The 13,317-nt window shown below is 39.5% G+C and overlaps 2 protein-coding genes across 6 annotated transcripts in view; both read left to right on the top strand.

Moving 5' to 3' along the window:
• Positions 1-6,843, top strand: part of bbx (BBX, HMG-box containing) — a 32,413-nt gene extending 25,570 nt beyond the window's left edge. For all 4 annotated transcript variants that reach the window (XM_023962434.1, XM_023962437.1, XM_023962436.1 and 1 more), the window contains 2 exons: positions 1,156-1,345; positions 2,510-6,843. In XM_023962434.1, coding sequence (XP_023818202.1) covers positions 1,156-1,345; positions 2,510-2,588 — 269 coding nt within the window. In that variant the 3' untranslated portion in view covers positions 2,589-6,843. The remainder of the gene's footprint in view (positions 1-1,155; positions 1,346-2,509) is intronic.
• Positions 6,844-7,514: 671 nt separating this feature from the next.
• Positions 7,515-12,145, top strand: tiprl (TOR signaling pathway regulator). 2 transcript variants are annotated; one of them, XM_004076387.4, is made up of 8 exons: positions 7,515-7,607; positions 8,203-8,331; positions 8,448-8,627; positions 8,913-9,012; positions 9,291-9,422; positions 11,158-11,253; positions 11,338-11,400; positions 11,529-12,145. In XM_004076387.4, exons 2-8 carry the CDS (start codon positions 8,207-8,209, stop codon positions 11,658-11,660), a joined length of 828 nt encoding a protein of 275 aa, XP_004076435.1. In that variant the 5' UTR covers positions 7,515-7,607; positions 8,203-8,206; the 3' UTR covers positions 11,661-12,145. The 2 variants fall into 2 exon arrangements, with proteins under 2 accessions (XP_004076435.1, XP_020564506.1); XM_020708847.2 differs by having other exon boundaries at positions 7,533-7,607; positions 8,228-8,331.
• Positions 12,146-13,317: the final 1,172 nt, after the last annotated feature.

Raw genomic sequence — 13,317 nt, forward strand, 5'->3', positions numbered from 1 at the left:
AAAAGCTGTTCTGCTGAAGATAATAATAATAAAGTTTTTATTTTTCTGTTCTTACAAAGTACAGTTTTTTAAATTAGCAGCATCACTTAACATCATCACTAGTTTCATGAATTCCCAGTTTACCACAGCTGCTTTAGTTAGCTAAAAGTGCTGTAAAGTGGGCCCTCAAAGCTCTTAGCATTTGACCAAAGAAAAGTATAGACCTCTGATATGTGACGTCACAGCCCCTCCCCCATTTTGTGAGTCAGATTTCAGGAGTGAGTTGCTGCTACAGATCTTTGATGTATGATCTAAGATGTATTCTTATATATTGACACAATAAATAGTATTCATATTTCAACAATGCAATGAGCATCACAAGTATCAACATTGCAAAAACAATTTATCATACACATAGTGCGGGTGAAGATAACAGAGACTGACAGAAAAACAGCCACATTCCGGCTCTGCAGGAACCTGTGATGCTGCTTCCTCACATGTGCATCTTTTTGGGAAACGTTTGCGTCTTTTTTCCGTTATTCCTTTACCGTTAAAGACAACAAAAAAGTTTTAGTCTGCACCCTTTTAACACCGGTTTAAACCCTAAGGGTATCCATCCTCTACATATGTATCACTTTTAAGACAAACAGAACGGTTTAACCATAGGCCTGCCTGACACAAAATGTTCACTGCAGAGTCTGCTGGCATCTGTAGGCTGCCATCCTTCCCTTTTCTGTTTTCATCCGTGGAAATTGCTTTAAAAAAAAAGAAAAAAAAGAGATGCTTGAATTTGGAAATTTTCTATTTTTTGTACAACTAATAGCAACGCATCTGCATTGTAAGAGATTTGGTGGCTATTCCTCTACACCAAAGTTGCAGATTTAACTTGTCGGATGTATCCTAAAACGGTGGACAGTGTTGCACACATGACGTCAGTGCAAGGGGTCTATATAAACTGGATATCTAACAATAGGATTTAAATTTAGGTGGAGTGGAAGCTGCCACAATAAAGCCAGCATTTAGAATGTCAGTTTCTAAGTGACCCGTAGGTTTAAGTATGTGCTGTCGACCTCGAGACGGCCTGTCCATGATCTACAGCACCATGTCCGTGACCCGCTACAGACATGTGTGAGTGACATCAGATCCTTTTTCTTTATTGACTGTCTTTGGCTGCAGAGGACAAAACAAAGGACCTGAACCAGGAACAGGATAAGAAGCCATTACCCCAACAGAATTTATGCAATGAAAAAAGGTGCTACAGTCCCCGAGCAGAGGAGGCAGACAGGAGCACCGAACCACAGGAGCTACCTACATTCTTCAGCTTGGCGGCTCTTGCTGAGGTAGCAGCCATGGAGAACGCTCACAGGTAAGGAGTGTGGCATTTGGGCCTCCACGCCCTACAGCTGTTCGAAAGAGCTAAAGCACACGCAAAAGTCTGAGAAAAGTATCATATTCACACACAGAGTTGCTGATGAAGGATCAAAGCATCTTAAACTTTATACTGATGAAGGTTATACACCATGTAGGTGAGCAGTCTTAAGACTATCATCGCCTAAAGTCTGTTTACAGACTAATTCTGTCACAGGAAATGCAGCTAAAATACTAAAAAGTCAATCGTGTAATATTTCTGTTGTACCTATTAACCCTAAAAATCAACACACTCTAATTAAAGGGCTCAGGCCCAGAGTCCGGTCCTTATGGCCAATGTGAGAAGCCACACCTCCACCTAAAACCTCATACTGTGTTCACACCGAACCCAATTTGTCCAAAAATGTTTTCATAAACCTGACGTTCCCACCAAGTGTCGGAGAAGCAACAGTCCAGACTTTTTAGCTTCATCACTACATGGAAGTATTAATTGTATATCTTTGTATCTCGTAAACGATCAAATTCTTTACCAAAGTTCAGATATTTGAGCTCTGGAAACATTGTGAAGCACAGGGAAATATTTGCCGTGCCACATGAAAAGCGCTGCTGCTAGACCGCCGAGCTCGACACTCCAAACGCTCATTGACTTAACGTGGAAGCTGAACGCCCCTGCCACGCAAATCCCATTCGATGTGAATGTAGCTTTAGTCATAGCACCCTTACGGATGGGTACGGGGGGGGAAATGGGCATCCTATGGTGGCCCATACGAGATATCAGTTACATTTCACCTGCCCACCCCGTGTGTGCATGTACCTGTACCGCACTAACAACTGAAGTGTGGTGTAAGGGCACCATTCAGCAGCATCGGCTACATATCATCAGTATGTGCAACTTACTAATACTTCATGATACACCTACCACACACGCACAACAGTGGTTCCATTTTCATAACATCCCTTTAGGTTTCTGCACGAGCCTCAAGGGAACTGAAAGACTCACCTGCACCTGCACTCCTGTCCATGACCCTCTGCTGCCTGAAGGACACACTTTATATTGAGAGAATGCATGCAGCAATTCTGTTTCACGTTTGTTTTTTTGTTGGGGGGGGGTGTACAAAGTGTGCCTGTCACCTGTTAAGTGCTTTGTAATGTCCTGTTTCAGAGGCCAGAGGAGCTTGGCTCCGAGTCAGAAGAAGGAGCTGGCCCAGACTCCGGTCCTCATCTCCTGCGCTGATCAGTGAGCGGCTTTTGACGGGATGAGGGGGGGCACCCGGACGGCAGCAGAGGCGCTTTCACGTCCTCCTCATCGCTTGCCGGGGAGGGATCGAACAGACTCCAACTTCCTTGTTGCAGAGAATTCGCTTGAGCTTGGATCCTTTGGAGGCGAGGGGGGATAAAAAACAAAAACCCCTCCCCAGCTCCTTCTTCTCCCTGCTTGTTGGTGTCTGTGTGTCCTTCTAAGCCTTCCTTTGGTTTCAGTGATAGGTGTCTTTCTCACGGGACAGGAGGCTTTTCTAAACTGGGCGTATATGAGGTACTTCTCTACGGTCAGTGTGTTACTTACAGGGGGGCCACGGTTTTATTTTGGAGGAGCAGTCCTTTATTATGAAACAAAAACACTTTTTAAAAAAAAGAAATCAACAAAATACCTTTAAATACTCAATCATCCCATGTCGGGAAATATTTATTTTTTGACTTAAACAGTCTAGAAGTCGTGTCTTTGTTGAAAAAAATTACTTAAAGATTACTTAAATTATTGTATTTTTTAGGTGGTGACATTTCTTCTTCTGTCAGCTAATCTATGCACATGGACTATTATAAAAATTATACATGTCAAGTCGGACTGCTTTCTGTTTGTAATGAACTGACTGGATGAGTATCTCATACAGCCAAGCTCCTGAGATGGTCCCTGGGAGCTAATGTCAACGCCCCGCGGACGCCATTTTTTAAAATGTGGAGTTAAAGAATCTTTTCCAAGGGAGGCGGGCGGGGGACACACATTAGTGCGCTTGTTTTTCTAGAAGAACCCAGGTTTTTTTGTCACTTTTTTTACCTCACACACATGCCTGCTGTAGAGCTCCCTCTTCCATTCCCTCCAGCTTCAACCCAAAACCTCTTCACCAGGGTCAATTGTTGCTATGGTTCACTTTATGGAGAGAAATCCATTTAGAAACGCTTATTTTATATATATATATGTATACATATATATATATATATATATATATATATATATTTTGTTTTGCACCTCCCCTGTTGTACACTAATGCGGTTTTACTAGTTGAAGAAATCACGGGTGAGCTTTTCGTGTGTCGATGTGATGCTACTCCAATAGAGTATGTGGTAGCAACGAGTACTAATAGACTGAATGTGAAGACGTGTGCTTTCCCTGGCGTTTGCAGCTCGCCACAGCCGTGGGGGTTTGTGTTGTTCGTCCGTCAGCCGTGTGCTGAGCGCGTGCCTGCTCGCTGCGTGTGTGTTAGTGCGGATAGCCGGACAGACAATATAGCCTTAACTTTCCCCGTTCGCCGCCATAGTCGTCTCAGCCTCAATGAGTAGAAGCAGCTTTGATTAGCAGAATGCCATTTTTGTCTTGACATTTTGGATTATTTTGTTGTTGTTGTTGTTGTTGTTGCTTCATGTTCCTGCATTTTTGAGTAGCAGTTACAATCTTAATCTCCGTGTTGTACTTTTTAAAAATTCCATAAAACCTGCACTAAATCCTAGCTGAACTGTAATTTACTCGTGAAAGGCTAACTTCGTCGCACCACTGCCTGTCTCAGGATGAGCTGTACGTTCCCACAAGTTAGGTGTCACAGCTCTTCTAACGAAAAGAGCTTTTTTTTATTGTATTGTTATGTGAGTTTCATTGAAGTATTAATTGATTGTATTGAGATCAGATGTACTTTGGTTCCTCGCAGAACCTACAGGCATTTGTCGGTTCCTCCCATTAGCCTTCTGAGATTTGATTGCTCTCAGTACAGCTCTGCTCATATGTAATCATGTTTTTCTTTTTCCAGTATTTACAAACGTATATGAACTATCTTCTGTTTCTCTTTAGCCATTCCATGTTGTGGTGTGCTCTTTACCTTCAGAAGGCCAGAGGGTGGCAGTAAAGCTGTAGATTTATTGTCTTCCCTGAACGCCGGGAGGCTGGTGGAGGCAGGATGGCGAGCGTTCGCCTCCTCAGCCACCAGCCGCTTGTTCCTCTGTGTAGATCAATACTTTTTAAGCTACGACACGGGGAGCAGCTCCCTTTCGTTTGCTTTTCTTCCAGGCGCGTGCGTTTGTGGGGGGGTTGTTTTCTAGTGTTGCCTCCCTCAGTCCTGGATTCAGGCTGTCTTGAACAGTCGCCACCTCTGAGTGCGTTTGTGGTCACCTGGAGAGCTGAACTGCGCCGTCTACAGACGCACAAGCCGTTCAGACTCAGACTACAGACAAAGTGTTTTCTGATGCACAAATGGCTTGAGGAGTACAATGTTTTTTTTTCTTGAAATAGAGTATTTTCCTAAACAGAGACATGATATCCTGATCATGTGTTGTTTTTTTTTTTTTTTTTTTTGCTAATCCTTGTGAGCTAATAGTGCTATACACCCAAGAAACCTACAAATCCTTGTTACACTTGAGCTTAAAATCTTAACAAGCTGCATGTTTCCCCGTTAAGCAAACCCACAGTCCATTTTGTGATCATGTAATTGAAAATAACTCATGTATGTGCGCGTGCTTTCAGATGAGAGGAAGTTGCATTACAGACGCTGTCATCCATGTAGTCCTTCGACTGAGGAGTAAAGAAATTGTCTTCCCAACCCCGAAACACAAATGTCTGCTTAAAGCAACCGAATTCCTTGACATTTTCCAAAGAAAAAGGAAAGGTGCACTCGCTGAGCACTTCATTAGGGACACTTTAATCAGCTGTTGGTTAACAGAAATCAGCCAATCACATGGAAGGGTTTTGATTAGTCAGATCTGACTGATTTTAAGTGGTTGCTTTTTTTTAAATTTCTTGTGACAAGGTTTTTTTTTTTTTTCTTGCCCAGCACCCAAACCTTCGCTAATTATGTTTACGTTTTTAAAACTCAAGAAGGTAGATCACAAGTTTCTCAACCATTTAAATGATGACATCATTTCAGGTCTGCTCCAACGCTCAGTTCGGAACTTTGTCGGCTCCCTTTAAAGCAGATCCGCTGCCATGTGATTGCCTGATGAAATGTCAGCTTTAAAGCCACACGTGTTCGCTAATATGGTGCCCAGTGAGCGTATATATGTGTATATATATATATATATATATATATATATATTCAAAGGAGCATTAAAGACAGCTAACAAAAGTGTTGTGCTGGATTTGTCAGGTTTTCTGAGTCTTCAGGTAATAAAATCAGCACAATTCATCCTGAGTTTCCAGTGGGATCGTGCTTTCTGGCAGCAAAAGGGCACCTCTTTATATATTAGCACCTTATGACCCAAACCAAAACGATCACGGACTTTATTTATATATATATTTATCTAAATATATATGAACTAAATCCATGTGTCCAAGAATCCAGTCATCAACAAAACCAAGAACAGCCATAGATGCATTATGCTTATCACCCTTCCACTTTTCTATCCGGGAGATGCTTATATACTGTTTAGATTCCTATATTAGTTACCAAAATGACTATAATACCCTTTTGTGCTAGTACTGTCTTCTTGAATGTAATCATTTTGTACCTGTATTTTTCTAACTCAGTCATGATTGTACTGTAGGTGTGCTGTGATGGTACGCTGCTCCTTCTGAGCGTTGTCTGCTCCCAGCAGCTCTCGTCGGAGGATTGCTGCTGCGCTCTGAACTCAGTGGCACACAGTGTGTGTGTTTGCGTGTGTGCGTGGGATGGGTCAGGAGGACTAACTGTACCATGTGAGCATCCATGATGAGACTGATAGCTGAGAGACTGTTACCCTCTGAGTGGTGGGCCAATAGCATTCCCTTGGTTTGATTCATCGTTTTTTTTTTTTTTATATATATTTTTTGTTTGCTTTTTCCTCTTTGCAGTAACAGTTAACATCTGTTCAGGGCAGTTTGTAAAACTCTATGATCAGAACTATTGAATGCTTGAGTTTCGTTTTTATTTATTACTGTTCCTTTTTCAAAGTTTCGACAAATAATAAAGAAAAGCGACAAAAAGCACAACTCAATATGCATCTGTTTGTACACAGACATGTAGAAGAGGATCTGCCCTTTACAGGAATGTAGACCTTTTGTTGTGACGATGTTCTGCTACATATTCCAAGTCTCTTTCTTCTGATATCATGTGCTTACTCTAATTTGTGTAATGGATGTGTGTCAAGTGTGCGCGTTTTTTTCCCTATTATTTGATGCAGCCTTGCCTTACTGGAATCCCTGCTAGTGTGGGACCCCTCAGCCAAACGTAGTCCTTCCCACAACTTTGTCATCACACTGTCTGCTGACACAAGTATCACTTCTCTAGCACCTATTAAATGACATCTAATACATCTGTCTACACGTGTGGTGTCTTTTTTAATCTGTTTTTGATTGAGCATATTTATTCTGGGAAATCGACATGTCACAGGAATCATTTGCCAAACAACGCCAACAAATAGCACTCAACTATTTACAGGTTTTAGGTATATTCCTACATTAATGACAAAGACTTATCTCACACGTGCTGATATTAACTTATTCACACAGACGGGTACACACAAGATTTGCATAACCATCAATAAACTGGTGTCAAGCCAGCCCTCTCTTCATTCCTTTTCTTGTTCTTTTTAAATATAACCGTTTTTTTGTTTTTTTTTAGAAAGTTGAAATTTTAAGATAAAACTTGTTTTAACCTTGTGTGCGTAAGTCTGCCGTTGATTAAAACGTAATTATCAGTTGTCAATCAAATCTTTACTAATGCGTCCATAAAATTCCATAAACCCGCCATTTCTGTTCTTTAAATCGAAAGCAAAAACCATTAGTTTGTTAACTAAATGATAAAATGCTTAATGTATTCAAATAAAAATAAATACATCCGAACGAAGTGGTGCTACGTAAAACATATTGGCGGCCGAAAGTCACATACCAGTACCATCATAACATATTATATGACGAAATAAAAAGCTTCAAATTTATGCTATAATAAAATAAAATAAAAAGATTTAAAATTGTTGAAAAATGTTACAGGGCATGTGGAACCATTTGTTCGGAACCCAAAACACAGCCGGACATATTAAAGTGACGCTCCCAAGCAGCATTTGTGAAAAGTAGCAAGATCGAGGTAACAATTTGTGTAAATCTTAATTTTTCACTTCTTTTAATACATTCAGTTTATTGCTTACCTTTATAACCGTTTTAAACTATCGGATAGTCGCCGGAAAACCTCCAGAACAGCGGCTTCCGCTGAATGCAGCCCTAATCAGGAACATTTAACAGAAAACTGCTTGTTAGTTAAATCAGGAGAGGAGGAGTGTGTGTTTCATTCATTTCCACCCAGTAATTAGAAACAAAATATAAGTGTGATATTTTAATGACTGATAAAAAAGCGGGGATTGTAACGGCTTTGAAAAGATACACATTGTTGTTTTTTCTGTTGCTTAATTATAGCTAATTTCGAAAATTTCTAACAAAACAGGTGAACTCGTGCACAACTGTTTAAAAGTAATAATCAAATCACTTTAAATTTATTGTTACATCATTGGATTTATTTACATGGATCTTTGTTCTGAAATTCAGTTTCATGATTGTCTGATAATTTTACAATGAGTATTTTAAATTTTCCCTCACAGCAGAAATATAAAAACTGATTGTAAAAAATTCCATTAGAACTTTGTGGAATTTAAAAAAACGTTTTCAAATGAGAATTATTTCTGTAGCTGAATGCTGGCGTCTGTGTCCAAGATGATGTCGCACGGCTTCAGGAGCAGCAAGCAGGACTTTATGTTTGGACCGTGGAAAGTGACGTCCGCCAAAAACCACATAATGAAATCCAAAGATGTGGAACGGTGAGATGCTCAGCCTAAAAACAGCTTTCTGAAAAATTATTTTTATTTCTCTCTCATAAGACTTTTTGGGATGCTTTTCAACTGTTCTTTTTTTTTTGTTACCTTCTTTGTCCCAGGTTAGGGGAGGAGATCAGCATGCCCTGTCTTCCAGAGATGCTGTTTGGAGACAACGTCCTGCGCATCCAACACGCAGACGGTTACGGCATCGAATTCAATGCCATCGATGCCCTTAAAAGAGTCAACAACATGGATGATGCTGTGAAAGTGGCCTGTGCTCAAGAGTGGCAGGAGAGCAGGCAAGCCCCGAAAACCCAATTCTTACCCACAATGCCTTTTCAAAAAGAACAGCGTGCACATTTTGTACGCAGTGTGGAAAAATACTTGGTTTGGAAAATCACAAACATGCATGAATTATTCATTTTAAAAACCATTCAGTTAATGTAGTGCTGACGTTGTATAGGTAAAAAACCCGTTCTGGCATTTCTACATAATAAAGTCTTACTGAATAAATACACAGCTGCAGATAATGGGATATTATTATCAAATATTTATAAATCTTCTTAATGTAAATCTCATTTCAGAGCGGATTCAGAGCACTCCAAAGAGGTGGTAAGGCCTTATGATTGGACATACACCACAGACTACAGGGGAACCTTACTTGGGGAGGAATTGCAGATGAAGGTTCGTATTTATTTTTTCTTTGACCCTTGTGCTATCCTAGGCACTTTAACATTGGGAGTTGGGTCATCTGGACCCACTAGACAGTGCTCTGAACCTTTTTTCTTCAATGATTTGTGATCTTCACTGGTGTCCATGGATTACATGAAATCTTTCCACCTTTATCCACCTTTGTCATGGTAGGGAGAACACGTCAATGGAAGGGTGGGGTCATCTAAGATAGCACAAGGGTTAACAGAAGATGGTTTTAGTGAGTTTGCTTTAATATTTTTTTCGCAAAGGTGACGGAGACGTCGGAACGAATCGACATGGAGAAGCTGAAAGCCCGCGAGAACATCATGTTCTTCGACGAGGTGTTGCTGTTTGAGGACGAGTTACACGACCACGGCGTCTCAAAGATCAGCGTCAAAATTGTGAGTTTTGTCCCACGCGGCCGTCAGAACTATCACATCCACCTCCATTTGGTCAACGCTTAGAAGTTTGGTGAACGATCAGAGTCGTGAACGCCATTTCCTGATCCAATCAAGGCTCTGCCACAACAAGAGCTTGTTGGAAAATAGTGAGAAATATTGACATTATTTTCCTCTTCATCCTACTGATTAAAGAATGCAAAGAGCAGATTAAGAGAAACCACAAAAAACTTTATTTTGCTAAAAATATCTAGACATGTAAGTTTTGCTTTACACAGATAAAAATCACAAAGTTGTAATTTTCAACAGTTTTCATAAATATGACAGCAGAAAATAAAAAAGGGAAAATCATTTTAAACCCTTTTTATTTATTGAAAGGCTTTTTAGAGACTGGCAGTAAAAAGAGCTTGTTTTAGAGAAAACAGATAAGAACCTAAGCTATAACTTTCTATCTGATTTACAATCAAGTACAAAACAAGCAGCGACTAATCCAGAAGGAAATCGTTCTAACTATGATGCAGTAAAGTTACGATCAGTGATAATGTTCATTTTAATGACTATTGTCTTTAATCTGGTTGATACGATGAATAATGATTATTTGTGTTTGTACTTATTTGACGTCAGAACATCAGTTGCCACAACCTCATCATCATGCAGACTTTTTCGAGCTTTTCACGCTAACTTTAGAGAAATTGACTTTAAAGTTTTATTTTGTATTTCTTGTCCCCTTCTTCTAAAGTCTTAGAAATAAAATTAGTTATTTCACCGCACCTGAAAAGATTTTCTTTTTTTAACTTTATCTCCAACGCAAAAAGTTTTTTCCTTTAAAAAAAAAAAAAAACCTTTAAAAAGTTAAAAGCAAAAAATGTGTGCATTGTTTAATGTAATCTCAATAGTTTTTCTATTCTTTATTGTAAATTTGGACATCGTTGGATCTTTAGTGCATAAATGTTTAAAAAAGTCTAAATTGGTCAGGTCATGGGTTGTGTGTGCTAATAACAATAAAAAAAAAAACACAAAAATAATTAGTGTTGTTGTGGTCTAAGTGTTAGGCAGGCAGGATATACTTAATGTTTCTGGAGTTCTTTAAAAAGAAAAAAACATCTTTTGTCTGCAAATATGTGCATAACTTTGTACTAATTTGTTTTTTTTTAATAACTGCAGCTAAATTGAGCCAAATTGGTTCATTTTTACACCATTCACCGCACCGTTTTTGCTGCAATTTAGCATTTAAAGACCCATTCGATCATCCCTTTCCCGTCACCCATAACTGAGAGCTCTCTGTTTACATGCTGTCCCACTAGCCTTTCAGCTACCTACCACCCTCAACCTAACATTACAGATGCAGCGATAATGGTGATCAGTATGGGAGCCATCCAGACGTTCAGTTTTAATGCAGATTCCAGCTCAGACGAGGAAAACAAAGACGCTCATGGATCTATTTGTCTGCAAGTGGCTGCATCAGAATGGAGCGGAGCAGGAAGCTTGTGACCCGACTAGCACATTTTCTACATCTCAAATTGGCTCTTTTTCAAGCTGCATTTTTTCATCTGCCCCCGATTCACAACAATTTTAACAAAGAAATACTCAGAAATACAAATTTATTCTTAATGTTCTTTAAACGTGTCCTCCATCATGAGAGAAACAACGTGCTAAAAAAAATAATTTTCATTGGAGTTGGTCTTTAAAGAATCTTCTTGATCGTTTATGTCTTTGGTGTTGTTGTTTTTTTATGCAGAGGGTGATGCCCACCAGTTTTTTCCTGTTGATGCGGTTCTTCCTCCGCGTGGACGGAGTGTTGATAAGAATAAACGACACTCGGCTGTATCATGAGGCAAGACGCTGTGAAGGAGACGATTCATCTGCAGCCGGAGTTCATCCTTTACAGTCAGTCATGGTTTTTGCTTTTGTGTTCCAGGCTGGTAAGGACTACTTACTACGAGAATTCAGCACAAGGGAAAACAAAATAGCAGAACTGAAGGTGAGAAATGACAAACTGTTATGTGAAAAAATATATATATATACAGTCTGAGCAATATTTCAGCGACGTCATTTCTAGTTTAATCAGTAGGAGTCCTTGGAAGTCACGCACGTTCCTGTTTTGTCTAGCACGTTCCCTCAGGAGTTTACGCGGATCCCAACGAGATTGCCCAGTATTTGACCCTGAAGCTGACGGAGTACGAGAAGCTGGAGCTTCCAGAGACGCAGCCTCAGAGTGACCAGGAAGAAACCATCCAGTGACCACCCCTCCATGACGTTTCCACTCATGTCTGATCATGTTTCAGCTATTCACATATGTGTACAGGGATACCTTATACAAATAACGCTGTTGAGGAACTCTGAAACTCACTAACATGCTTTTAGTTGAGTGGAACATTCTGTTTGTGTACAGCTAGTTGATTCTGGAAGAAAATCTCTGTAAATACGGCTTCTGTTTCTGTTTTTCAGGTAGAGAGTGAACACACTTTTTCCATTTCTTTTATCGTCATCTGTCTTTAAATGTTTGTAAATGTCAAACGCATAACCGCAAATATATCATTTGGGTTTTTGTGTGTTTGATAGATTTTTAACTTCTTGTTATAAACAGTCATGTTTTTTTTTTGGCTGTAAAAAAATATTTGCTATTATTAAAACTATCGTAGATTTTGAATGACATGTAAATCCCTTATTTTGTATTGTATGAGTGGCATTCTTCTGCCAGCTTTTAATAGTAAAAGAGAAAGTAGTGAAAAAAAAGAACAGTTTTCTTTACTTCTTAAGAAAAAATATGGGTTAATATTTCATTGAAGTGTTTTACAATCTATGTGTGAAAAAGATGTACAGGATGTAGCAATATTGAGACTTATTTATAAGCAAATATTTAACAATGGTCAAAAAATCGGCCGGCCAGAGTATTGAATATTTTGTTGAATCCATCTATTGATCCATCGTAATAAAAACACCTTAACCCTTGTACTATCCTTGGGAGTTGGGTCATCTAGACCCACTAGACAGTGCTCTGAACCTTTTTTCTTCAAAGATTTGTGATCTTCTCTGGTGTCCATGGATTACATGAAATCTTTTCACCTTTATCCACCTTTGTCGTGGTAGGGAGAACACGTCAATGTAAGGGTGGGGTCATATAAGATAGCACAAGGGTTAAAAATTCACACATTCCAGCTCTAATCCAATCAAGAAACATTGAATTCAAAAACATTGAATCAAACACCATAAGTATTTTGAACCCGAAATTTATTCTATTTTATTGAACAATTGGAACATGACAAGCATTCGGCATTTACTCAGGAGACCTGTCAGTCACATTTATTAGATGAAACAATGCATCTGGGAAGTCTGTGGTAAACTGTATCAAAAAGAGTCGTATCAGGGAGAGTCAGTCCACATCCCTGCTCAGTATCACATCCTTCTTGCTCTGTTGAGAACAGATCCACTCCAGAGGAAGAAACCCGGGTACGGGGCCCCAGTTCCTGCTCCAACAGGCTTGCAGCTTCCTCTGCACTGGACTCCAGCTCCACTGAAATCAATGACAGAAAACTATCAGCTGCTGCTGGTCTTTCATTCAGGAAGAAGTCAAGTTCATCAAAATGAGGAGAAAACATCTTATACCAGAAAATCCTTAGGGAGGAGTCAAATGACCAAACTCAGATTAAATACAAACGTCTTAAAAATATACCATCTATAAGTCTGGTATTCCTCCTCTGCCTGAAACTCTGTAATATTTCAAGTACTTTAGTATGCTGCATATCAGAACCTACAGACCCTTCCAACCATTACTGACACATCTGGACACGTCTGATGATGTTCACATCCCGTCATTTACTGTCATGTTTAAGTGCAATAAAACACTCTAACGTCACAGACCTTAATAGGTGTGAATAAGAAGCATTCATTAATGTAA

This window comes from Oryzias latipes, chromosome 14, assembly GCF_002234675.1.
Source record: "Oryzias latipes chromosome 14, ASM223467v1".
NCBI classification, from domain to species: Eukaryota; Metazoa; Chordata; class Actinopteri; order Beloniformes; family Adrianichthyidae; genus Oryzias; species Oryzias latipes.

Excerpts from the sequence above, each read along its gene's own strand:
- tiprl (XM_004076387.4), top strand. The coding sequence starts at position 8,207 with ATGCTGGCGTCTGTGTCCAAGATGATGTCGCACGGCTTCAGGAGCAGC. Across the intron at positions 8,332-8,447 it reads AAATCCAAAGATGTGGAACG|GTTAGGGGAGGAGATCAGCA; the intron begins GTGAGATGCTCA and ends TCTTTGTCCCAG. Across the intron at positions 11,254-11,337 it reads ACACTCGGCTGTATCATGAG|GCTGGTAAGGACTACTTACT; the intron begins GCAAGACGCTGT and ends TTTGTGTTCCAG.